Raw genomic sequence first — 27,738 nt, 5'->3', positions numbered from 1 at the left:
GTAAGATAAAATAAAATAAAGTTACTAAAATAATTATTAAGAAAAAAAATTTTTTTAAAGTAAAAAAAACCCAAAATGGACGGACAGAACCCTAGGACAAATGGTGAAAGCAAAGCTATACAGACAAAATTTCACACAGAAGCATACACATACACACTCACAAAAAGAGGAAAAGGGGAAAAAATAATATATCTTGCTCTCAAGTCCACCTCCTCAATTTGGGATGATTCTTTGTCTGTTCAGGTATTCCAGAGATGCAGGGTACATCAAGTTGATTGTGGAGCTTTAATCCGCTGCTTCTGAGGCTGCTGGGAGAGATTTCCCTTTCTCTTCTTTGTTCTCACAGCTCCCAGGGGCTCAGCTTTGGATTTGGCCCCGCCTCTGCTTGTAGGTCGCCAGAGGGCGTCTGTTCTTCGCTCAGACAGGACGGGGTTAAAGGAGCAGCTGATTCGGGGGCTCTGCTCACTCAGGCCGGGGGGAGGGAGGTGCAAGGAGTGCGGGGCGAGCCTGCGGCAGCAGAGGCCGGCGTGACGTTGCACTAGCCTGAGACGCGCCGTGCGTTCTCCCGGGGAAGTTGACCCTGGATCCCGGGCAGTGGCAGGCTGCACAGGCTCCCGGAAGGGGGGTGTGGATAGTGACCTGTGCTCGCACACAGGCTTCTTGGTGGCGGCAGCAGCAGCCTTAGCGTCTCATGGCCGTCTCTGGGGTTTGCGCTGATAGCCGCCACTTGCGCCCGTCTCTGGAGCTCGTTTAAGCAGCGCTCTTAATCCCCTCTCCTCACGCACCAGGAAACAAACAGGGAAGAAAACGTCTCTTGCCTCTTCGGCAGGTCCAGACTTTTCCCCGGACTCCCTCCCGGCTAACCGTGGTGCACTAACCCCCTGCAGGCTGTGTTCACGCCGCCAACCCCAGTCCTCTCCCTGACCGAAGCCCGAACCTCAGCTCCCAGCCCCGCCCGCCCCGGCGGGTGAGCAGACAAGCCTTTCGGGCTGGTGAGTTTACTCGGCACCGATCCTCTGTACGTGAATCTCTCCGCTTTGCCCTCCGCACCCCTGTTGCTGCACTCTCCTCCACGGCTCCAAAGCTCCCCCCCTCCGCCACCCACAGTCTCGGCCCGCGAAGGGGCTTCCTAGTGTGTGGATACCTTTCCTCCTTCACAGCTCCCTCCCACTGGTGCAGGTCCCGTCCCTATTCTTTTGTCTCTGTTTTTTCTTGTTTCTTTTGCCCTACCCATGTACGTGGGGACTTTCTTGACTTTGGGGAGGTCTGAGGTCTTCTGCCAGCGTTCAGTGGGTGTTCTATAGGAGCAGTTCCACGTGTAGATATATTTCTGATGTATCTGTGGGGAGGAAGGTGATCTCCGCGTCTTTTCCTCCATCTTCCTCAACTTCTCCGTGTAAACTGAATTTAACTGATATCTCTCTGAACCAAACAAAGGGAGATGTAATTAACACTGTTTCTGTTAACTCTAATCCTGGCTGAGGGAGGGGAGGCATCCCCGTAGCTGGATCAGGTAACAAAGTACAGAGCCACAGGGGCAAGCCAAAGTCAAGAATAATTTTTGAAAAAACAGGAGACAAAATGTGCCAGTAGATATGGTAGTCTTTCCATTTTAAAGATGGAGGAAATAAACATCCTAAAGGCTATATATCCGAAGATAACAAAAAGTTGAATTTGAAATTTTCTATTTTGAGTTCTGTATTTTTGTCATTCACCTGTAATATTATAAATGCATGTTTAACCTGCAGAATAATCTCTGTATGTTAAGCATACTTAAATTTGTCCTTTTAGAGTCCTAAAGTGCCTCACCAACATTTTTATGGTGACAGCCGTTCTGGACTCACATGAAATAGTTAATGAATAATACAAAGGACTGATTTTAGAATACATTCTATAGGCAATCACTGGGATTTTTACATCACTGTCCTTTTATATAATGGGAGTAAATAAATATATGAGCCAACATAAAATTATAAATGCATATTAAGGGGATGGCTTGATGCTATGTTCCCTTATATTTCCTAATAATTGCATAAATTAATAACTTCAGTTAAATAGAAATAATCTAACGTATGAAGCAGTATTTAGATTTTTAAAATTTTCATTGAGACATTTCCTCCCGTTATGTTTCGTATGATACAACTGTAATGACTATTTCTCCTCTATTAGTTTTCTGTCAAGCATTTTTCCTATCTCTCTATCAACTCTCTATCATCTGTCTTTCTATCTTTCTATCATGCATCCATCTACCCTCCACTCATTCATTCAAGAAATGTGTGTTGACAGACATAGAAAACAAACTTATGGTTACCAAGGGGGAAAGGGGGTGGGGGAGGGATAAATTAGGAGTTTGGGATTAGCAGATACACACTACTATATATAAAATAGATAAACAACAAGATCCTACTGTATAGCACAGGGAACTATATTCAATGTTCTGTTATAAGCCATAATGGAAAAGAATATGAAAAAAAATATATATATATATCTCTGAGTCATTTTGCTGTACACCAGAAAATAACACATTGTAAACCAACTACATTTCAATTCAAAAAAAAAAGAGACATGTGTATTGAGTCTTTGTGATATCCCAGGCTCTATAACTTAATGAAAGAGACAAACTTGGAACCAATTACGAATCTCAAATTAAACCTTAACTTTTACCATATAGCTTTCCTTGGCCATCTCCAAGTAACCACTCCTTCCCTTGGCCTCAGGTAGCACTTATTTTCACAGGCCTTTATTTAAGGATTTAATTACTGAGTTCTTTACAGAACGTTTTAACTATTTCACCGCATGCTTGCATAGACCTTATTGTCTAATGTAGTGGGTTTTTTCTGTTTTGTTTGTTTGTTTTTTGCGGTACGCAGGCCTCTCACTGTTGTGGCCTCTCCCATTGCGGAGCACAGGCTCCGGACGCGCAGGCTCAGCGGCCATGGCTCACGGGCCCAGCCGCTCCGCTGCCTGTGGGATCTTCCCGGACCGGGGCACGAACCCGTGTCTCCTGCATCGGCAGGCGGACTCTCAACCACTGCGCCACCAGGCAAACCCTAATGTACTGTTTTTATATCTAGATGCTTTACCACCTGCTGATAGAAGAGTATTTTCAAGAGTGATGAATCAACTGGCTTGAGGCCATAGTTACAAAGACGATTCCTCCCACTCCTCCTGTTCTTTCTCTTGTATTTCCAGGTCTACTAGAGTGTCAGACAGATAGCTGGTGCCTAACAAATGCCCAGAGAGTGAATCAGTGAGTAAGAGATGAATTACCTCTTCTCCCTCCTCATCCTCTCCATTATACTTATTAGTACTTTCCTTACAACAGATACTTTTTTTTTTTTTTTTTTTTTTTTTTTTTTTTTTTTTTGCGGTACGCGGGCCTCTCACTGTTGTGGCCACTCCCGTTGTGGAGCACAGGCTCCGGACGCGCAGGCCCAGCGGCCATGGCTCACGGGCCCAGCCGCTCCACGGCATGTGGGATCCTCCCGGACCGGGGCACGAACCCGCGTCCCCTGCATCGGCAGGCGGACTCTCAACCACTGCGCCACCAGGGAAGCCCCACAACAGATACTTTTGATGCAGCTATTTTTAGGAGGCACAGTTTTCAATCGATAGAATTTTTCCAGTGGTCTCGAAAGTTTGTAGAATGAAGAAAGCGTTGAACGAATAAACGAATGAAAAACTCATTCCTGTATTTTTCTCGCCAACAATTTGGAGATTGTGACACACATAAAAGCTTAAAAATTTCACAGCAAAATTTTGCTTTTAACCAGTGGGGATGCAAGGGATGATTTCAGGTATATGGTGCATACTAAGCATCCAATACATGGCACCTATGACCAAAGTCCTGAACAATGTCACCCTATAAGGAAGGCTCCTAGTATTTCTGGGAGCTAAAGCACACCGTAGAAGGATCATGCCTGGGGTAGAGCTGCAGCTACCAATAGCTTCAAATGTCCCCAACACCCCACCACACACACACCAAAAAGCGAGTTCCACAGTGGCAGAGACTTGGCCTGTTAGTTTTGCTGTGGAATCCTAAGGGCCCAACACATAGTAGGCCCTCAATAAATATTTGTTGAGTGAATGAAGAGATACTCTGCAGAAGCGTTTAAGAAGTGTCCAGTGTATGTAGTCATTCTCCTGGCTTTCCCTCCCTCTACCCACATATGTTCAAAATCTCAGGCCCTATCCCTGAACTACTAAATCACAATTTGCATTTTAACACGATTCCCTTGATTCTTCACATGCATCCTAATTATGAGAAGCACTCCTATAAGACACATCAAGTTCACTTTCCTGCCCCCCCACCAACTGATAAAATTTCTGAACCCAAACTAATGCCACATTCAAGTGTATATGGCTGGTTGCTTGTAGGGTCAGTGTTTTTGAAAACTAAGAACTGGAGTCAGATGCTAGGATTTGATCTCTCTCAGCCTCTTTCTTTTCCCCCTTTCTTCCTCCCCATTTGCTCCCTCTCTGGCAATGAAGTCATTACACAGAGGAACAGGACAGAGTCAAAGTTTCTAGGCTAATTTACTTTTTTTTTTTTTTTTTTTTTTTACTGTTAAAGAATATTAGCCAGGGCAGACTGAAAAACAAAATAGTCATCTCCTGTTTTTGCACACCTTGCTGCCTCTTTGCACTCTGCATGACCTCCTTACACTTCCTTGTGAATCTTCTGGAAGAGACAAGACTCAATATTTGCTGAGTATCTGGCTTACGCAGGTGCACTAGGTCGAGCTTACTCATTTAATCTTTATGCCAACAAGAAATATAGTCATGGGAGGGGAGCACGGAGTCAGGTTCACTGTCAGCTCCCATCAACATGTCCTCCAAAACTTGTACTTTTCAATGATATTCTCAATGTTCATTATTGTCATGACTACTGAGCAGAATATGAAGAAAATACGTTAGAGACATGAAAAACAAAAAGGCAGTTCAGAGACCTTTGGAGAAAACTGTCAGGGAGTATAGCCGTTTTTTACAGGTTAGCTCCAATCTAAACAATATCCCAAGGTCTTACCCAAGCCCATTCTCTGCTTCCATTTCCAGCATTTTAAAACTCAGCTACCTCGCTGATAACAAACCTAAGAGATAGTTAGCCACTATCCTTTTCTGGCACAGGACACTGGGGCTCCGATGGACTTAGCTTCTTGCCCAAGATTGCAGAAACTTTTAGCTTTTCTGATTCTCAATAGTCCTTTCCATTCTGCCATCACGTCAAGTCTTCTGTTGGCAACTCAGCACTGCTTCCGCTCTTACGTGCTCCCCCTTACATCCTAAAGACAGGAAGCCTGAGGCGTACGTTCCCACAGATCTCGGCCAGCAATATTCAGTGCAAGAGCCCACTAAGTACTCGAGACACACGTCTTTCAGATACCACATTAGTGAAGCTGTCTTATCGTGTCCTACTGGGCGGCACGTGATCTTTATTTGCCGAATTACAGATGATAACACTGATCATTTGAGTCAGATGGTGCCTGCTAGGTTTCTCCACTGTAAAGTTCCTTTTTTTCTTTGTAATTAGTAGGTATTTGTGTGGAAATATCTGGAGACTGTGTAAATATCCTGTTCCCTATATGTCCCCTGGCTGAATAACTTGAATGTTTGCCAAATGCCAATTTTTGATTTTCATTTTTCCTCCTACATTTATTCACAGGCATTCTACTGGAAGTAAAAGCTTTACCTTCTCTGTGTTTAATTATATCTGTGTGGAATCATGGATTCCTATTTTGTTCAATGGATTATAATCTATTGTTATCTTTTTTAAAAAAAATCCAAAATCGTGGGATTTGGATGAAAGTAACTGGGATTACTGGGCATCCTGTATTTCTGCAACTTCCCGACTCCATGAAAGCAAGTAGAAAAACCAAGAGCCAGCAACAGCCTTCCCTGACCTTTGTTTGCCCAACACCTCCAAATGTTTTTTAAGCATCTAAATCCTTCTATTAATTCCCTTCCTGTCAGCATGCCTAGAATAGTTTCTATTTTTCTCACCAATCCCTCACTAAGACAAACATAAGGCCAGCCTTTCACTCCTGTCCTTGAGCAGCCATTCTATCCTAGACATCATTCTCTATAAAAGCACCCATATTTATAAATATTTATTTATTTGTCAGCTTCTCCTTTATAAACTAAATTATTTCACGGTAGAGGTCGTAACATAAATTTTGTTATCACTATTCCTAGCACATAGAAGATGCTTGATAACTAGCAGTTGACTGAATGGACCAAGCTCATACTACTTAGAAAAGAAATATTTCATTACTAAATACCATTTACCTATTTCCAGGATTGGTTCCTTTCAAGAAAGGCACACGCAGAATGGGATCACTGAGATAAGAATAGTCCTAAGCACTGAAACTCCAGTGAAGAGATTGAAGGATAGAGTAGGGGTATATGAGGAATTAAAGGAAAATTTCTCTTGTCTGAAAGCTACTGGAACAACCAGAGATACAACATCCCTAGGTCAAGGGAATGGCTTCTGTTGCTATTCGTTAAAGTTGGCTTTAAGTATATTAAGGGATCCTAATGATTTTATTGAATGTCCTTTTATATATCCATAGCCCAGGTCATATCCTACATCTGTTTCTCTCATAACTGTGTGTGTGTTGTTTTGTTTGTTTGTTTTTTTTGTTTGTTTGTTTCTTTGTTTTTGCAGTACACGGGCCTCTCACTGTTGTGGCCTCTCCCGTTGTGGAGCACAGGCTCCAGACGCGCAGGCTCAGCGGCCATGGCTCACGGGCCCAGCCGCTCTGCAGCATGTGGGATCTTCCCGGACCGGGGCACGAACCCGTGTCCCCTGCATCGGCAGGCGGCCTCTCAACCACTGCGCCACCAGGGAAGCCCTGTGTGTGTTTTTTTTAACAGATGTTTCATGATTCTTCCTGACTCACATCTGAACCCAATGGTTTATACTCTTATTTAAGGACAATAATCTCAGATATCCACGTGTGTATTTTGTTACATGTATATAACTGAAATTTCTTTCCTTTACCATTCTGCCACACTTTATCCCAAATAGACCATTCTATACTCATATACTCAGAGAAGAAATATAACAGGAAAACAGTTTCTGATCACCATGGACTTTGTTTCAAAAGGTCAGATGAAAGAAAATTGTGGGGTGGGAAAGAGGTAATAGCAGTGTCGCACATCTAGGCGGGAGGCACCGCTAGAGCCTCACCAGTTTGTGTGTTCAAAGTCAAGAGTTTGGGCCTAAAAGGCCATGCTCACTAGGGGCTCATCATACCATGATTGCCTATGTGGACACATAACTTGATGAACAGAGGAAGTCTCCCACCAAAAGCTGGGTGGATAATCTGTTAGATTCTAGAGCCTTAGCACATCCTGAAACCATTAAATTTCACTTCCCTACAGACTAATGAAATGGGCTTTTGAGCCAGAAATAAAATCAACTTACAGCAATCAAATGTTACATTTAACACAGCCTGAATTTGTAGATTGAGAATCACACCTGCTACAAAATCAAGAACTCAGGCTGTTACTTAAAGAGATGCTCTGTATCATAATTCTCAGTCCAAAACTACCAGATTTGGGGCTTTGCAACCATTCCACTCAGTTGGAAACAAAGAATGGCTTAATCCATGACTGGCTGCAGCTTGACCAGCACTAGAAGGAAATAACCAACAGGTGGAGCAACAGAGGGTCTCTTGGTTTAAATGGAAGAAATAACAACACAAGTCCAAATTATCATAGAAGAAAAAGAATCAAGTAAAACTTTGGCAATCAGTTAGTCAATGAACCTCCAAATTCAAAATAAGGATTTACAGGCTATTTATGAATATAATACCTGTCATTAAAGCAATGATTATTAATGCTGAGCCCTGTTCTAAATGATTTAACCCACATACTCATGACCACAAGCCTACAAAGTAGGTTATTAGTCCCATTTTACAGACAAAGATATCGAGATATATAAGGATTATGTGACTCACCCAAGGTCGTGATGATGGTGAGTAGCAGCTCTGACTCGAACCCAGTCATTCTAGCTCAGAGTCCAGCTTGACCACCATGCAATGCTGTCTTTGCCCACAAAAGCTCAACTACTTTGAATGGGATAACCCCAAAGGAAGAGATTAGCAGGTCCACTCCCTTTATTTTAAAGATGACAAAACAGTACCAAAGAGGATTAAGACATTTGCTCAGTGTCCTATGGCTCCATATATCACTCATCTTTGTTTTATGACAAATAATACTCATTGCCAATCAAATTAATCATTTTGCTTTTCATGTTTCCCAAAGGGCAAATCAAAAGTTTAAAACCCAGCCTTTTACAACCTTCCAGGAATTGTACCTCAGCTTCTCTAGAGCTGATATGAGACGTGAGGGACAGGAGGCCAAGTAGTCTCAGAGGCCAGGTAAAGCACCCTGATGGATCATCTCCAGGTGGCAGGAAGCAAAATGGTGCCAAGAAGCCACTTAACAGTGGAGCAGGCAAAGAGCTCAGAGAGAGGAAACTCAGGGACTTTACTGTGGTCATTCAAGAATCAGGAAATTTGATTCTGAGCAATTTTTTCCTCTACTCTTATTGAAATACCTAGAATTAGAAACCTCTACTTTGGAAATATGATCTTTATGCTGTTCTATTTTGGTTCCATCAATTTCAAAATAATATTCCTAGGGAAAATCCTTCATGCTCCCCAAAGCAATGAAATCACTGTGATTTTCCCTTGTCCTTTAGTAAAGGCTAGTATGTAACCATACCATCTCCTTGGCAGGTCCAAAGTCCCCATGACAAAGCATGATTAAAATAAATAAGACCCACTTCTGTCTCCTGAAGGAGAATGATCTAATTGTGGGCAGATTTTTTTAAAATCCATCATGGGGGTAAGAAATCTGTTTTATTTAGCTCACTGGGCATTCAGAGACCTTGTGTCCTAATACCCTTCACCTTGGTTGTGTTGACATGTCCTGTCATTGATAAACTCAGACCTGCATTATAACAACGGCTGAGAGCTGAATCAGATGATATTAGAAAAAAATGTCACTCACTGGCTTCTAACCTTTTCAATCCTTATTTCTATTTCCATCCTAGGAATATTCTCACTGCTTGTACAAAAAAAGATGATGATAAATAAGAGGAATCTGTCCACTTATAAAGACATGCTTAAGAGTGAAAACAGGTAAGTATTGAACTTTTGTTGAGAAGGCTGCTGACAAAGCCCCCCAAACAAGGTCATTTAAGAAAGACTGAAGTTGAGGAACTGTGCCTGAGCAGGAAGAAAATAAAATGAAAATTCTTGGTACCAGAACCCTACACTGTTTTAAGTTAAGAGAGAAAATGTGCTGAATACATGGAATGTATCTCTAGTGTGATTATAAGGGTCCTCTTTATTAAATCAGAAAAGAAATAACAGATTTGAAAATTAAAGTAAAAGGCCCAGAGAGAAGAAACACATGTTTAAGTTTTTAGACATCTACTTGAATTTGAATGCTCTCTAAACACATTCATTAAATTTCAATTAAATTGAATTTGGCATGGAAAATAAACTAATAAAATGGTTAGTGTTGTCCAAAAAGACACTAAAAGGGAGACATGAATTCATGATCAACCTAATCAGATTACATCTCTTTTCATTTTCCCTTTGAAGGAGCCTGGCTCTGGGGACCTTACACAACCAGGCAGACAACTAACCCTGACGTGCTTTCAGACAGTCTACGGAACAAAGCATAGAGTAAATGAGAGGTAGTGAGCAGCTCACTCCTGGCCCTTAAGGTTTTCCAGTACCTACCACCCTGGCATATGCAGATGATGTGGGACTTACCGCATTAAAATTGGGGAAGAGGTTGACTGCGGCCGCAGTGTCAAGAGGAAAGGGAAGAAACGGTTTAATATCCAGCGATGGTTGCAAAGGAGGGGCTGGTGGACGGACCAGGGCTGGGAGAGCGGGGCTCTGGCATGTACCACCTGCACAGAGGAGAACAAAGGGAGCGATCAGGGACATGGTGCATATTAAACACACAACACACAAACACCAAGGTCTCTTTTGAGACCAAAAGGCCAGCTTTATGGGTCACTGGAAAAAAACAAGACATGGAGTGTATTGACCTCAACTGGAAACCGGCCAACGAGCAGATGTGCCATTAAGCAGAGAAAACCAGTTGAGCTGCTCCTTTTTCCCTCTTGGATTAAAACTATCTGGTTACATAAGGAATTGTTAACATTTCAAACATTTCATACTCCCCAATCCATCCTTCTTTTCCTGCCTACAACCCGGGACTGAGTCAGCTACAAATCTATAAGCAACATCCCTTGATTCAAAGGGAAAACCCCTCCAATGCTCCCCCATCCCTCTTTGAAAACTAACTCCTGCTCAAAATATACATGCAGTCTGAGGGATTCTTTTACAGAGCTGCTCTTTTCCACCGCATCTAAAACTCTGGCAGCAAGATGACATGAACCTGGCACAGAAAAGAAACTTAACGCAAACGCAGGCAGCTGTACCTTACTTCCCTGGCAACTGGAGGGTTAAAACCAGCAAATCCAGCTACATATCATGTGATCCCTGAGCTATTTAGCACCCCTGTGGCTTTAAACATTCAAGACTAGCTGCCCCCTTCCTTCCCAGTCATAAGTAGGTGGAATTTAGAAGGTCACCAATGAGCAGGCAATGGAATATTATGGCAACACAGACAGCTCCCTTGCATACCAGTGGGCAAAGGCTGTTTGCAAGGGACTCCTACCTCTGCCCCCTGTTCTAGGATTCCACTGCATTCAGAAGCTGAAAGGAGCCCATCTCCCTGTTATGTCTCTCATACTTTGGTAACATTCCAAAGCATCAATTGGCTGTTAATTAAAGGCTGTTTGAATCCTAGGAAACTGTTAAAATATGCCAGCATTCTTCTAATCTGAGAGGCAAGCAATGGACTGTAAAAACCTGCTGGTGAGAATCCAAGAAGCATGAGGAAAACAAAATGCACTAGAATTATTCCTTTCTCATGGAAAAGAATTCCAGGAGACAGAAAAGAGAAGATGGCAGAGTAGGAGGATGCGAAGTTTGCATCTCCTGACAACTAGGGCACCTACCAGGCGCTGGTGCAGGACCTCAGACACCTAAGGGGACAGGGGGAACCCCCGAGTGAGTGGGTAGGATGTGGAGTGGAGTGAGAGGGGAGGAGAAGTAGAGGCGGGAGGGGACCAACACACCTAAGGGGCAGTTGGGGGAGGGGAGGGGCCCACTCACTACGAGGGGATCAGGGGGACATGGAGAGATGTTCGGGGGATCAGAGGATCAGAAGGGAACATGGCCAGCATCTCCTCTGCCCACTCGGGTCCTGGACTAAACCTCCGCACACCAAGGCCCCCTCCAGCTGTGTGGTGCTGAGCCTAAGCCCTGCCCCCCACACCCCTAGGGCCTTTTCTGGCTGTTTGGGTCCTGAGCCTAGGTCTGCCCCCACCTGAGCCCTGCCACCCCGCCTAAGCCCTGCCCCTCGCCTAAGCCCCGCCCCACCTAAGCCCCACCCTGCCTAGGCCCTGCCCCCCGCCTAAACCCCACTTCCCACAGCCACGGCCTTTTCCGGCCTTTTTTTAGTTGTTTTTTTCTTGCTATTGTGGTTCTCTTTTACCTTGTTGTTGTTTCATTTATACGTTTATTTTTTATAACATATTTTTTATTTTTCTAATTTTATTTTACTTTTATTCTTTGTTATTGTTCTATTCCTTTTTGTCTTTGGCTGTGCCACCTGGCTTGCGTGATCTTGGTTCCCAGGCCGGAGGTTGGGCCCGAGCTCCTGTGGTGGGAGCTCTGAGTCCAAACCGCTGAACTAACAGAGAACCTCAGACCCTAGGGAATATTAATCGGAGTGAGGCCTCCCAGAGGTCTTCATCTCAGCAACAAGACCCAGCTCTACCCACCTGCCTGCAAACTCCAATGCTGGAAGACTCAGGCCAAACAACCAGCAAGACAGGAACACAGCCCCACCCATCAAAAAAAAAATGAGATGGCAAAAAAATATATTATAGACAAAGGAACAAGGTAAAAACCTACAAGACCAAATAAATGAAGAGGAAATAGGCAACCTACCTGAAAAAGAATTCAGAGTAATGATAGTAAGGATGATACAAAATCTCAGAAACAGAATGGAGAAAATAAAAGAAATTTTTAACAAGGACCTAGAATTTAAGAACAAGCAAACAGTGATGAACAACACAATAACTGAACTTAAAAATACTCTAGAAGGAATCAATAGCAGAATAACTGAGGCAGAAGAATGGTAAAGTGACCTGGAAGATAAAATAGTGGAAATAACTGCCGTGGAGCAGAATAAAGAAAAAAGAATGAAAAGAATTGAGGACAGTCTCAGAGACCTCTGGGAAAACATTAAACACACCAACATTCGAATTATAGGGGTGCCAAAGAATAAGAGAAAGAGAAAGTGTCTGAGAAAATATTTGAAGAGATTATAGTCGAAAACTTCCCTAACATGGGAAAGGAAACAGCCACCCAAGTCCAGGAAGCACAGAGAGTCCCATACAGGATAAACCTTAGTAGAAACACACCAGGACACATATTACTCAAACTAACAAAAATTAAATTCAAAGGAAAAATATTAAAAGCAGCAAGGGAAAAGCAACAAATAATATACAAGGGAATTCCCATAAGGTTTTCAGATGACTTTTCAGCAGAAACTCTGCAGGTCAGAAGGCAGTGGCAGGATATATTTAAAGTGATGAAAGGGAAAAACCTACAACCAAGATTACTCTACCTAGCAGGATCTCATTAAGATTCAATGGAGAAATCAAAAGCTTCACAGACCAGCAAAAGCTAAGAGAATTCAGCACCACCAAACCAGCTTTACAACAAATGCTAAAGGAACTTCTCTAGGTGGGAAATACAAGAGAAGAAAAAGACCCACAGAAAAATACCCAAAACAATTAAGAAAATGGTAATAGGAACACACACATCGATAACTGCCTTGAATGTAAATGGATTAAATGCTCCAACCAAAACACATAGACTGGCTGAATGCATATAAAAACAAGACCTGTATATACGCTGCCCACAAAAGACACACTTCAGACCTAGGGACACATGCAGACGGAAGGTGAGGGGATGGAAAAAGATATTCCATGCAAATGGAAATCAAAAAAAAGCTGGAGTTGCAATTCTCATATCAGACAAAATAGAGTTTAAAATAAAGACTATTACAAGAGACAAGGAACAACATTACATAATGGTCAAGGGATCAATCCAAGAGGAAGATATAAGAATTGTAAATATTTATGCACCCAACATAGGAGCACCTCAATACATAAGGCAAATGCTAAAAGTCATAAAAGGGGAAATTGACAGTAACACAATAATAGTGGGGGTCTTTAACACTCCACTTACACCAATGGACAGACCATCCTGACAGAAAATAAATAAGGAAACACAAGCTTTAAATTACACAACAGACCAAACACACTTAACTGATATTTATAAGACATTCCACCAGAAAATGGCACAAAACACTTTCTTCTCAAGTGCACATGGAACATTCTCCAGGACAGATCACATCTTGGGTCACAAATCAAGCCTTGGAAAATTTAAGAAAATTGAAATCATATCGAGCATCATTTCCAACCACAACGCTATGAGATTAGAAATCAATTATGGGAAAAAAACTATAAAAAGCACAAACCCATGGAGGCTAGACAGTGCACTGCTAAATAACCAAGAGATCACTGAAGAAATCAAAAAAGAAATTTTAAAAAACCTAGAAACAAATGACAATGAAAACACAATAACCCAAAACCTATGGGATGCAGCAAAAGCAGTTCTAAGATGGAAGTTTATAGCAATTCAATCTCACATCAAGAACAAGAAAAATCTCAAATAAACAATCTAACCTTACACCTAAGGGAACTAGAGAAAGAAGAAGAAGAACAACAACAAAAAACCCAAAGTTAGTTATTAGGAAAGAAATCATGAAGATCAGAGCAGAAATAACTGACATAGAAATGAAGACAACAAAAGAAAAGATCAATAAAACTAAAAGTTGATTCTTTGAAAAGATAAACAAAATTGATAAACCTTTAGCCAGACGCATCAAGAAAAAAAGGGAGAGGACTGAAATCAATAAAATTAAAAAAGAAAAAGGAGAAAAGGAGAAATTACAACTGACACCGCAAAAATACAAAGGATCATAAGAGACTACTACAAGCAACTATATGCCAATAAAATGGACAACCTGGAAGAAATGGACAAACTCTTGGAAAGGTACAACTTTCCAAGACTGAACCAGGAAGAATTAGAAAATATAAACAGAAAAATCACAAGTAATGAAAGTGAAACTAATTAAAAAATTTCCAACAAACAAAAGTACAAGACCAGATGGCTTCACAGGCGAATTCTATCAAACATTTAGAGAAGAGCTAACACCTATCCTTCTCAAACTCTTCCAAAAAATTGCAGAGGAAGGAACACTCCCAACCTCATTCTGTGAGGCCACCATCATCCTGATACCAAAACCAGACAAAGATATCACAAAAAAGAGAAAATTATAGACCAATATAACTGATGAACATAAACGCAAAAATCTCAACAAAATACTGACAAACAGAATCCAACAGCACATTAAAAGGATCATGTACCATGGGATTTATCCCAGGTATGCAAGGATTCTTCAATATACACAAATCAATCAATGTGATACACCAATATTAACAAATTAAAGAATAAAAAACATGATCATCTCAATAGATGCAGAAAAAAGTTTTGACAAAATTCAACACCCAGTTATGATAAAAACTCTCCAGAAAGTGGGCATAGAGGGAATCTACCTCAATATAATAAAGGCCATATACGACAGACACACAGCAAACATTATTCTCAATATTATTCTCAATGGTGAAAAACAGAAAGCATTTCCTTTAAGATCAGGAACAAGACAAGGAGGTCCACTCTCACCACTACTATTCAACAAAGTATTGGAAGTCCTAACCATGGCAATCAGAGAAGAAAAAGGAATAAAAGGCATATAAATTGGAAAAGAAGAAGTAAATCTGTCGTTGTTTGCAGATGACATGATACTATACATAGAAAATCCTAAAAATGCCACCAAAAACTAATAGATTTAATCAATGTATTTGAAATAGTTGCATTCCTATACACTAACAACAAAATATCAGAAAGAGAAATTAAGGAAACAATCCCATTTGCCAATGCAACAAAAAGAATAAAATACCTAGGAATAAACCCCTACCTAAGGAGGCAAAAGACTCGTATTCCGAAAACCATAAAACACTGATGAAAGAACTCAAAGATGACACAAACAGATGAAGAAATATACCATGTTCTTGGATTGGATGAATCAATATTGTGAAAATGACTATACTACCCAAAGCATTCTACAGATTCAATGCAATCCCTATCAAATTACCAATGGCGTTCTTCACAGAATTACAACTAAAATTTTTACAATTTGTATGGAAACACAAAAGACCCTGAATAGCCAAAGCAATCTTGAGAAAGGAAAATGGATCTGGAGGCTCCCTCACTTCAGATTATACTACAAAGCTACAGATATCAAGACAGGATGGTACTGGCACAAAAACAGAAATATAGATCAATGGAACAGGATAGAAAGCCCAGAGATAAACCGACACACTTATAGTCACCTGATCTATGACAAAGGAGGTAAGGATATACAATGGAGAAAAGACAGTCTCTTCAATAAGTGGTGCTGGGAAAACTGGACAGCTACATGTAAAAGAATGAAATTAGAACACTCCCTAACGCCATATATAAAAATAAACTCAAAATGTATTAGAGACCTAAATGTAAGACCGGACACTATAAAACTCTTAGAGGAAAACATAGGAAGAACACTCTTTGAAATAAATCACAGCAAGATCTTTTTTGATCCACCTTGTAGAGTAATGGAAATAAAAACAAAAATAAGCAAATGGGACCTAATGAAACTTCAAAGCTTTTGCACAGCAAAGGAAACCATAAACAAGATGAAAAGACAACCCTCAGAATGGGAAAAAATATTTGTAAAGGAAGCAATGGACAAAGGATTAATCCCCCAAAATATACAAACAGCTCATGGAGCTTAATATCAAACAAACAAACAACCCAATCCAAAAATGGGCAGAAGACATAAATAGACATTTCTCCAAAGAAGACATACAGATGGCCAAGAGGCACATGAAAAGATGCTCAACATCACAAATTATTAGAGGAATGAAAATCAAAACTACAATGAGGTATCACCTCACACCAGTCAGAATGGCCATCATCAAAAAATCTACAAAAAATAAATGCTGCAGAGGGTGTGGAGAAAAGGGAACCCTCCTGCACTGTTGGTGGGAATGTAAATTGATACAGCCATTTTACATTCCTTAAAAAACTAAAAATAGAGCTACCATATAACACAGCAATCCCACTACTGGGCATATACCAGGAGAAAAACCATAATTCAAAAAGACCCATGTACCTCAGTGTTCATTGCAGCACTATTTACAATAGCCAGGACATGGAAGCAACCTAAATGTCCATCAACAGATGAATGGATAAAGAAGATGTGGTACATGTATACAATGTTATATTACTCAGCCCTAGAAAGGAATGAAACTGGTTCATTTGTAGAGATGTGGATGGACCTAGAGTGTGTCACACAGAGTGCAGTAAGTCAGAAAGAGAGAAACAAATATCGTATATTAACGCATATATGTGGAATCTAGAAAAATGGTACAGATGAACCTATTTGCAGGGCAGGAATAGAAACGGAGACATAGATATGATGTGTTTCTGATGAGAACAGATATGATATCTGATGAGAACAGATATGTGGACACAGGGGGAAAGGGGAGGGTGGGAACATTGGGAGTTTAGGATTGACTTATATACACTACCATGTGTAAAGTAGATAGCTAGTGGGAACCTGCTATATAGCACAGGGAGCTCAGCTCAGTGCTGTGTGATGACCTAGATGGGATGGTGGGGGTGGAAGGGAGGTCCAAGAGGGAGGGGATATATCTATACATAGAGCTGATTCACTTCGTTGCGCATCAGAAACTAACAGAACATTGTGAAGCAATTATACTCCAATAAAAGAATAATCATAATTTTTAAAAAGGAAAAGTGAAGAAAGGCTCCTGTCTGTGTCACTTCCTTGCCTGCCATCTTGCTTTTAAAACACAGTAGAGGGAGATTCCGTACAAATTATCTTTAGAAATCTCATGATCAGTTCTCGTCAATTGCACACAGACCATCATCTTGCCCTTCATCAGTTACCCGAACAAAGGTTCAACATTTAAAAAATGATTCTGCAATGCTAAATCCAATGCTATTGGAGCAGAGTATCTACTAACAAGGTGGGTGACTTAATACCTAAAACAGAAGCCATCAGCACAGGATTTAATTAACCATACCAAAAAAACCATTAGCTCTCCTGGCCCTCCTGATTGGCTAATCATCTGTAGCCAAATTAACAAAAACAGTATTTTTTTCCCCACTTTTTACTTCTCTCTTGAAATGTTCTTCACCAGCTACAAGGCCAACAACAGCCACTTTGAAACAGCAAACCAATTAAATAAAAAGTAGTATGAGTCAGGAAATAGAGGGTCAATGTTAAAACAGAGATAAGAGCAAAATATAATAAGTCTCCATTCGCCAGAGGACACCATAAACTTATTTTATTGTCCACCTGGTGGTATACTTTCTTAGAGAGGGCATTGGTGATAGACCTGTCATGAATTTAGTATTGTTACCAATTTCTCTCTCTCTCTCTTTTGTTTTTTTCCAATTTCTCTTTTGATAAAAAGTTAAAGAACCAAAATAAAATGTTGGTTGGCGCCTCTTTTTTTTTTTTTTAACATCTTTATTGGGGTATAATTGCTTTACAATGGTGCATTAGTTTCTGCTTTATAACAAAGTGAATCAGTCATACATAAACATATGTTCCCATATGTCTTCCCTCTTGGTTGGCGCCTCTTTAGAAAACTCAGAAGTCAACTAAATTGTGGTTGAAATCAGTGGTGCGGTTTAACCTGTCCACAAGTAACAGTGAGCTTTAAATAAATCATTTTAAATATTTATTATCTGTGTCACAGGTCATGTTTTGCAAAAGATAGTCATTCATATATATCCATTACCTTGTTTGACCCTAAAATCTCAGAAATCAGCTAATGGCTAACATAATATCATGGAGAGAAAAAACAAGTTGATAAACTCTTTAGCTGTTTATGTTGCTTCCACAGAGACATTCCATTCTTATAATTACAAGAATGCAATTTAGCAGGAACATATTCTGGAATTATTTCATTTCTAAGTCCCCTCTGGTTCAGAACAGCCAAAGAGGTTCTGGAAAAGCTCAACCTTCTTTTTTTTTAATCCACCACAATGAGAGGAACAAAGAATTAAAAATACATTGATTCTATTGCTAGGGAAAGTTAATTCCTACCTCTCTTCCTCTGAGATATGTATTTCATTTACATTTCATTATACACACAGTTCAGGGCTCTCTCTCAGTGTTACAACTGGGGTTCCCTACCTAAGGGATTAAAAACATCAAAGAAGAGTCATAAAGCTGGGGGGAAGCTGGGGATACTATTTGAGTTCATCCTTTCCTACCTATTTGAAGAGAGAAATGTAAAAGATAGTTGGAAAAGAGAGAACATGTTGACCACATAGTCTTTGGCCACTGGCTAGGCAAACCCAGGTGTACTGGATGCTGCGGTGTGCTCCCCACAGCCCCCTTCTGGACTGAGGCACACCCTCCCCCACCTGCTGGGGGACCCCCTATGGAAGACTCTCACGAGATCCTCCTCAAGCATTGCAGAGGTCAAAGGGAGCTACCTCACCCAAGGTCAAACTTCCTCCCCAGTGGAGGGGCTGGTAGCCCCATACAATGACAGATTCATGCAAGGTTTAATTAGTGGCTCCTTCCCCTTGCCTCAAGGCAGGGAGACTCTGAAGCTCTATTTCAGCTCTAAAGTTCCTCACAGAATCTAGGATAGACTGAGGCCTCTGTTGTGACTTCATCACAGTTCAACTTTTCCCTTCCCTGTATCTCTCACTCCTCACAGGAGATGTTCCCCAAGAAAGAATCCACTGCTGGAAGAACTTGACCTATAACATCAGAGTATAACCATTCTTTTTTTTTTTTTTTTTTTTTTTTTAGAGTATAACCATTCTTGAGTCTGAGTGAAATGCTGACTTGCTTTATTCTAAAATAGGTAATTGCCTACAGATCTATAGAGAGGCACAAGACTGAGCCTGTCTCTCAAAAATTACCTGTGACTAATATTTCTGCTTTTAAAATGAATATAAGTTCTGAAATATTTTACTTGTCTCAATCTGTATATGCTCAGCAGTAAGAATACTATTGGCAAATAGTGTAAAGTCAAAACTGGCAAACATAACATGTTTCATCTGTAAAGCAGACTAAAATATGCTCCTTGAGAAAATAGCTATTTCATTCTTTCATTTTTATTAGAATGTATTACATTTAGGACATCAATTTTTGTTTATTTCCTTTACTTTAAAATTATCCTGAACATAATTAACTTCAAAATACATAATGAATTTGTAGACAGGACTATAGGTAAAAAAGAGTTGTTTCGTTGTTACCATTTACCGACAATGTTGCTTCACTCATCGGAATGTCACACTTCTGGAAATATTGCTGTTATCAATTTGAGGAAAGCATTTTGAAGCTTCCATAGGGTAGTAACAGAAAAAATACAAATTCATGCCCTTTGTATGTGAAACTCGGCCTACATCTAGTACTATGTATTTCAAACCCTATGCAGTTTTAATTTACGCAGGTTTTAAAAATTAAACCTTAATAAATTATTCAGATTTCAGAGCAGTTAATATCTCTCTATACCAAATTTCTTCTATGCCATTAAAGTTAAACTAAAAAAACAGTCATTAAGTAGAGATTAGTTATGATAGCTATATTGAGTAAGGTATTGAATAATGAAGGGAAATAAGGTAAATACGATGAAGTAAGCGATCTAAACTCATGAAACTCCTCTCCGTCCCTTTTTGAAGTTTGGTTTTGTTAGTTTATATTCATATTTAGAATTCTGAATTGAACTATAGAGCAAACATATTAAATATTACTTTGGTTTTTTCACAAGACAGCTGTGTATTCACAAAAGCATGAATTTGTGAATTTGAAAAAAATACCGGAATAACCTATTTGTTCATGAATATTTGTTAATACTATCTGAGAAAATAAGACACATTCACTTCAGAAGTTTGCATTTTTGAAATGCAAATCTAATTAAAATGTAAATTTGGAAATGTTTGTTTTAATAATTTATACAGATGAACAGGAATTCTAAACCAGTGATTGTCAGTTGAAGCTACTGTATTAGAGATAATGTATATAAAGTGCCTAGCAGAGTGTCTGGCCAGTTGATGCTAAGTGAGGAGTGTTTCTTGTTTCAATGAATTCAGTAAAATCCAGAGGAGCTGTTCAGGTTGGTCCAGACACAAATCCGGGCTCCCTGAAAGAGGTCAATCAAGATAATTTTAAAAGCACCTGCCTATTCTTCACTTTTATTTTGACCCCTGCAGAAGGAGAGACTTCACAATAAGAGGCTACTTTGTAAGTCAATATTTTGAAATATTCCTTGAGAGTGGAGTAGTATTCTTTCCATAATACAACATTTTAACCTTGAACTTCTGCACTTGATCCATTCAGGTTTCATCAAATAGTCGCAGATGTCCTGTCTGACAGCTTAACCAACTACCTAATCATTCATTTCCCCAAGTGACAAAACCAACATTCAAAATGATCAAGGGTTGTTGCTGTTCAGTATTCATGACAGTGTATGCTTTAAAACTGTGAATCATTGAAAAACAATATACATAATACATATTTATTGTTAAAATATATTATCATTACATAGTGTGTATATATATATATATATATATATATATATATATATATATATAACATTTATAGAAAGCAGAAGAAATCCCTGATTTCCTGCTGGGAGAAATCATTTCTATCATATCTCTTTTTTCACCATCAATTTAATTATATATATGTATATATTTGCTTATCTATACTGAAATACATACATATATTTCGAGAGTGTCAACAGTGAGCCGTAGTTAAACTGTTAAACTGCTCAGAATATTTATACTTATTAGGAGAACATCAAGAACATTTTATGTAACATCAAGTCCTAAGTAGTTACCTGCAAAGCAACTAATTTGAGAGACGTGGAACATTATTCACATCCAATCCCAACTATTTTGGTTAGAATTTGCCATGTGCACTGGGGGAGGGAGGGGCACGAGGGGATTTCTGGAGTCTATGTGATAGAGGACATAAAAGAATTAGATCTGATAGTATGAATAAGAAATAGAAAAGAAATGATGGATTTGGGGCATAAAGGCAAAACTTGATTTAACACAAATAGAACAATGGCCATGGGATGCTGTTGGTGAAATTGGCCAGCCAGGGTGGATGGGAGCAAACGTTGAGAAAAAAGCTAAACTTTATAAATCTATTGAGTAATTGGTATGAACTAGGCCCTGTTTTACCCTTAATTCCTTTAAAATGCACAAAAATTCTGTCAGGTATCTATTATATTACCCAATTTACAAACTCAAAAGCCAAAGCTATTACCTAAATTACATCTCACCTCCAATTACACAGGTAAAAAAATGGCATTTGATGTAAACCTGAGTAACCTTAACAAGTTTCAACACACTGATGCCAATAGCATTTAAATTAAATCAGCAAAAACAAACAAAATGACAACAAAAAAGAACACTCTAAGAAGTCGGTTTTGTCATACAAGGCAAGCCAGCTCCCTTGAAGCCAGAATGGAAAGCACTAAATCAGAAATCTTGTGAGAAAATTTCACCACTGCTCAAAAAAAAAAGAGAAAGAAAAGAAAAAGGAATAGACACATTCCTTGTACAGGAGAAGATAAAGGAATATTCAGTATTTATTACCAATACTTATCTGCATGGGAAGATGCTGGTTCTGCCCTATATTTGAGAATGTATCCAGAAAGACACGAATATCATATCAAATGTTTGAAAAGTCCTCTGGTTTACATTCTTTAACATCTACTTGCCAAATAAGAAAAGCAAACAGGTATTTGTGGTATTCCCTTGTGCAGCTGTCTCTAAAAAACTCAAGGTTAGGGATTACAATGGGCAGTTTGTCGTTGAGATTATTTTTTATTCCTTAGCTAGGAGAACTGTATGTTTATCCTGTTTCCTTCAACCTCAAGTGATCCAAACTCCCATTCAGTTCCTATCTTTGTTTAAATGTTGTTCCCAACTGAAAGATACAACTGGAAACAAATTTTGAGATAAAATTTGAATTTACTGTGACTTGGTCACCATTTTTCTTTTATTGCTTTCAGTTTTCCTCTGTTTTAGATTGTCGATTCACTAACTAAGGTGTGGAAAATTGATCCAGCACCTTCTACCTGAGCTGAAGGTCCTCATTGGCCTAAAGTGACCAGCACTTGGCGGGTCAATTCAAATATTAAAGCAGGGTCTGGTCCACAAGGGCAGTTGCCAGCACTAAGCCACACAGGGTGGTGACTGCTGCCTCATCCATCCTGTCCTTGACCACAAAGAGGAATGAGGTGAGAATGGGAGTGAGTCAGGGCAACTGGAACACTGATCTGGAAACAGTGACACAGAAACGTTTGCCGAGTCAACTGTCTGACTCATACTTTACCCATGAAAGAAAGCCCATGTGAGGGATCCATTCTCCCTTGTTTAAACCCTTTATTTATTCATTTTAAGTTGTAGTATTTAAATATTCCAGTAAATCCAATGGAATATTACTCAGCCTTAAAAAAAGGGTGAAATAATCCTTTTCATTTGCAGTCACATAGATGGACCTAGAGATTATCATACTAAGTGAAGTAAGCCAGAGAAAGACAAATACCATATGATATCACCTATATGTGGAATCTAAAATACGACACAAATTAACATATGTACAAAACAGAAACAGACTCACAGACATAGAGAACAGACTTGCGGATGACAAATGGGACGGGGGCAAGGGAGGGATGGAGTGGGAGTTTGGGATGCAAACTATTATATATAGAATGGATAAACAACAAGGTCCTGTTTTATAGCAACTATATTCAATATCCTGTGATAAACCTTAATGGAAAGGAATATGAAAAAAATATAAACAAACAAACAAACAATAAATGATGCAGTAAATCACTTGAAAACTCATTTCGGAAGGAAGCTATAAAAAAGGACTAACTAATGTTTTCTCTGTTAGTTATTGAATACTGGGACCAAAATCAAAATACCGCTATTATCTAGTTGCCAATAGCCTGAGTCAAGTCTTCACTAGAAGAAAAGTGGAATCTTTCACTTATTTACCTAACTTTCATGACAATCTCTGGTGCCTGGGAGATTCTGTCAAGAGTACCAGAGTAAGGAGTTTTAGACATTTAATCCTATATATCCCTCTGCACTTCAGCCCCTCTGTCAAACACTGCATAAGTCAGGACAAGGACCTCCTCACAGGCGATCAAAAGATTTTGCCTGGAAACTTCCTCTCATGTCTGCACCAGTAAGCATAAAAATGTAAAACTTTCCTCAAGAGGAATTTCCCAAGATTTCATTCCACAAAATCACTTGTAACTAATAAAAAACAGTGCTCTGGTGCTGAGCTGTCCCATGTGGTAGGCTTTAGCCATGTGCGGTTCTTTTAAATTGGAATTAAGTAAAATTAAACATTCAGTTTCTCAGTCACACCAACCACATTTCAAGGGCTTGACAGCCATGTGCGGACAAAGGCTACTTCGCTGTATACTGCAGTTAAAAAAAAAAATTTCCATCACTATAGAAGGTTCTATTAGACTTTGAGGCTTCAATGCAAAACCAACAATCTCCAGTGAGGAGTAATTTGCAGATAAGGTGCCTGATACAGTCTGTTCTAGAATGCACTGCCGATAGAAGAGAAGTCTTGCTTTCTCCTGGGTCCATCTCCTTTTGGGGTTGAGGAGGAGAGCTTTCCCAGAGCCAAACATAGCCACTGTCAGAAGGCAGACCCTGCTGGGATTGTGCCAGAAAGAATTAATTCCTTCTCAAGGAATTCTCCATTCCTTGAGAGGACAATGGCCAGTCTATGAATCTTCACATGTGATCAATGATGATAATCCTCAAAGGGCAACCTAATTTTAAAAAATTGATGCTGAAATCAATATTGAGTAAGGAGTGCTTTGGTTAAAAAGATACCAGGGTTTCCCTGGTGGCACAGTGGTTGAGAGTCCGCCTGCCGATGCAGGGGATGCGGGTTCGTGCCCCGGTCCAGGAAGATCCCACATGCCACGGAGCGGCTGGGCCCGTGAGCCATGGCCACTGAGCCTGTGTGTCCGGAGTCTGTGCTCCGCAACAGGAGAGGCCACAGCAGTGAGAGGCCCGCGTACCACAAAAAAAAAAAAAAAAAAAGATACCATATCTTCAAACCAAAGATGGAAAAAGGGCCAGACCTGGGGCAAATGGATGTTTATTAATATCTGATAATTCTTGAGAGTGCTACCACAAAGCTTTTATTTCACCGAAGTGTGTCACAATCTAGTCTCACTAAAAAACCAAGTGTTCAAAGCCAGCTAATGTAGGCAGTTAAACCTGCCTAGCTACATCTGAATTACCCTGAGGGGTAATTCTGTTCATAACATCCAGGCGTTAGTCATCTCACTATTAAAAGAGAAAAAAAAAAAATGCTGTCATCTTGTGATATGGTCTTGTTTTTTCCATGATCTGTGCCTTTCAGTTGGGACTTGCCCACATGAGTTTCTCTACGCCAGCACATCTGGGTGTACAGTTCACTGTTCCTCCAAAGCCTGATCAATATCTTTCTTTCCCCATGTTTTTTCCATGTGATATTACTGTGATATATTCTTTGCTTCCTCTCCAAGCACTCACCAATCTGTGTAGACCTTCAATGTGACCCAAGGTGTTAATGAAACATCTCCTGAGCTTAAATGGTTTAGTGTGGTTTTCCCAGTACCATCAAGGTGAGTTAGGCGAGCATCACACAACTTAGGGAACACCTCTGTTTATCTCCCTAAAGCGTCCTCAAGATGTAGAGGGTGAGGATGTCAGCTGAGGGAGAGAACAGCTGAGGAAGGGCAAGTCTAAGAGAAGAAGACAAGCTAAGTTTCTGACATCCTGAGGTTGAGGTGTAAGTGCGAAGGTAGCCATTGCGTAAGTGGTACTAGCACTTAGAAGACAGCTCTGGGCAGACTTCATTCTGAGCAAAGAGTGGAGACTCATCAGGTAGGAACTCAAATCATGGACATGAAAAAGATTTCCTCAGGAAAGTGTGGAACAAAGAGCCCAGGGCCTAAGCCTCAATCTGGAGGCTCGTTAGCCCAGTGAAGAAGACTGAGCAGGACTGGAAAAAGAACAAGACGGAGGTGGAGAGAATGATTTCCCAGAGACAAGAGGGAGAGGTTGTTTATAAGAGGAAGAAGTGGTCAGCACTGTCTAAGGCTGCCCACGGAGGCAGCAAGTAAGATGACAACTTCTATGAGATTTAATGTCGAGAGTTTTGGTGACCTTTATGAGCTATTTAGTGGGTAACAACAAAAAGAAGTCACTTTCTCACAGGGGATTGCTTCCAGGACCCCTGGATACCAAAATCTGAGGATGCTCACGTCCCTTATATAAAATAGCACAGTATTTGCATATAACCTACACACATCCTCCCATATACTGTAAATCATCTCTAGATTACTTATAATACCTAATACAATGTAAATGCTATGTAAATAGTCTCCTGTGCCCAGCAAATTCAAATTTTGCTTTTTGGAACTTCCCAGAATTTTTTTTCAATATTTTCCACCTGCAGTTGGTTGAATCTGCAGACACAAAACCTGTAAATAGAGAGGGCTGAATGTATATTAAAATTAAAGCTTCCTACTCTTTGAAAGACAGTATTAAAAAAAAAAGAAAGAAAGGGCAAGCTATTGACAAGAAAAATAAATAATGCAAAACATATATCTAACAAAAAGCTTGTATTTGGAATATATAAAGAACTCTTATAGCTCAATACTGAGATATTAACTCAATTAAAAATAGGCAGAACTTTTGAACAGACATTTCACAAACAAAGAAATCAAAATGGCAAATATGTGAATGAAAACATGCTCAACGTCACTGGGGAAATACAAGTTAAAACCACAAGATATTATTATCACCTACTAGGACAGCTAAACTTAAAAAGAAAAACAATACCAAGTGTTGGCAAGGATGCCGAACAACTGGAAATTTCATATTTGGTGGTAGAAATGCAAAATAATATAGCACTTTGGAATAATTTGGCAAATTCTTATGAAGTTAATATTCACTTACTATATGACCCTGCGATCCCCTAGGTATTTACACAACAAAAATAAAAATACCTGTGTCCAAAAAAAAAAAAAGTGAAGTCACTTTTTAGGAGGGTCAGGGATGGAAGAGGGGTTCAGAATGGAGTCTAGCGGGGAAAATTATTTTGAACAACTTGGCTGGGAAGGGAAAGTAAAGTAGGACCCTATAAATGTGGGTAAATATGTTTTCAAGGTATGGAAAGGAATTGATTCAATCTAGAATATTTAGTGTAACTCACTTTTGGAAAGGCAAGTTTCCACTACCAATTAAGCCTAGAAAATATGAAGCCATGGCAGCATATTATGCATTGTAATTTGTATCTATCTCGGTTACATCCCCCTCCACATATACTCTAAACCTACATCAAAGTATAGCAAATAACGACTCATAGTCCTGGTTCAGAACACAGTTCAAGGATGACTTCCTCTGCGGGGTATCTTATAGATGTCCGGGTGGAAAGAGCACTCCCTTGGCACTCTACCCTGCACTCCTCTGTCTGCACATACATCGCTGCATTTACTTGCTCTGGGTCTGCCTCCCAACATGAGGATGTGGGGTCTTGAGGAGAATGTCTAGTGTAATCCTCCTTGACTTCTATGCATTAGGGGGTTCCTAGTACCTACTTGGTGACTTGTTTTTCTTTTTCCTGGAATGGATGGATGGATATATAGGCAGATGAGCAAACAGATGACTGAGTGAAATTGAATCACAGCCTGCTGAGATATTGTACCCTTTCTTCTGTTGTGCCCAAACTAACAATCTTATCCATTTCAAAACCCAGTAACCTCCCTGAAGAACTAGAAAAGGGGACAATCAGAGAACTTATTGAAGTGCGTGGCTAAAAGGTGAGGAACATTTTATCAGAGATTTTGAAGACAATGAAGCCTCCATGATTGACTTTTTTTTCTTTAAAATAATAAATAAGTGGTTCAATCAAAATTCTAATCTTTCTAGATTAGAATTTTATTAACATTTTTTTCTTGGCACTATATAAATTTCTTAAACATCTTTCACTTTTAGGTATGAATTTATTCTATCTCGTAAACAACTCTCCTCTCCTCCACAGGTATAAAGGCAGTAACATTTCAGCTCCTGCATGCTGGGTAATCCATGGAGTGTATCTCCTTTGCGCTCTCACAGCCTTAAGGAAATGGAGCCATGGTGAAGTGAAGATAATTCTTCAAGGCCACACAATAAGTTGTAGAGACGGGATTTGTAGCCCAACATTCTACCTCCAAAGTCTAAGCTCTTATATTTACATTTTATTCAGAGATGGCCATATTTTTTTGGATGACCTGTGATACAGAAAAAAATAATTCCATAAATAATAGCTGGTTTCATTTAAACTAGGCCAAAGCCAATCAAATCAATTATCTAAGATTCATTCATT

The 27,738-nt window shown here is 39.7% G+C and overlaps 1 protein-coding gene across 4 annotated transcripts in view; it reads right to left on the bottom strand.

The window, feature by feature from the left end:
* Positions 1 to 27,738, bottom strand: part of ZNF385D (zinc finger protein 385D) — a 338,618-nt gene that overhangs the window by 235,088 nt on the left and 75,792 nt on the right. For all 4 annotated transcript variants that reach the window (XM_079922475.1, XM_079922476.1, XM_079922478.1 and 1 more), the window contains exon 2: positions 9,792 to 9,934. In XM_079922475.1, the coding sequence (XP_079778601.1) occupies positions 9,792 to 9,934 (143 nt within the window). The remainder of the gene's footprint in view (positions 1 to 9,791; positions 9,935 to 27,738) is intronic.

The sequence above is a fragment of the Stenella coeruleoalba genome, assembly GCF_951394435.1.
Source record: "Stenella coeruleoalba genome assembly, chromosome: 5".
In the NCBI taxonomy this organism is placed as follows: Eukaryota; Metazoa; Chordata; class Mammalia; order Artiodactyla; family Delphinidae; genus Stenella; species Stenella coeruleoalba.
This window is presented reverse-complemented; position numbering and strand designations above follow the sequence as displayed.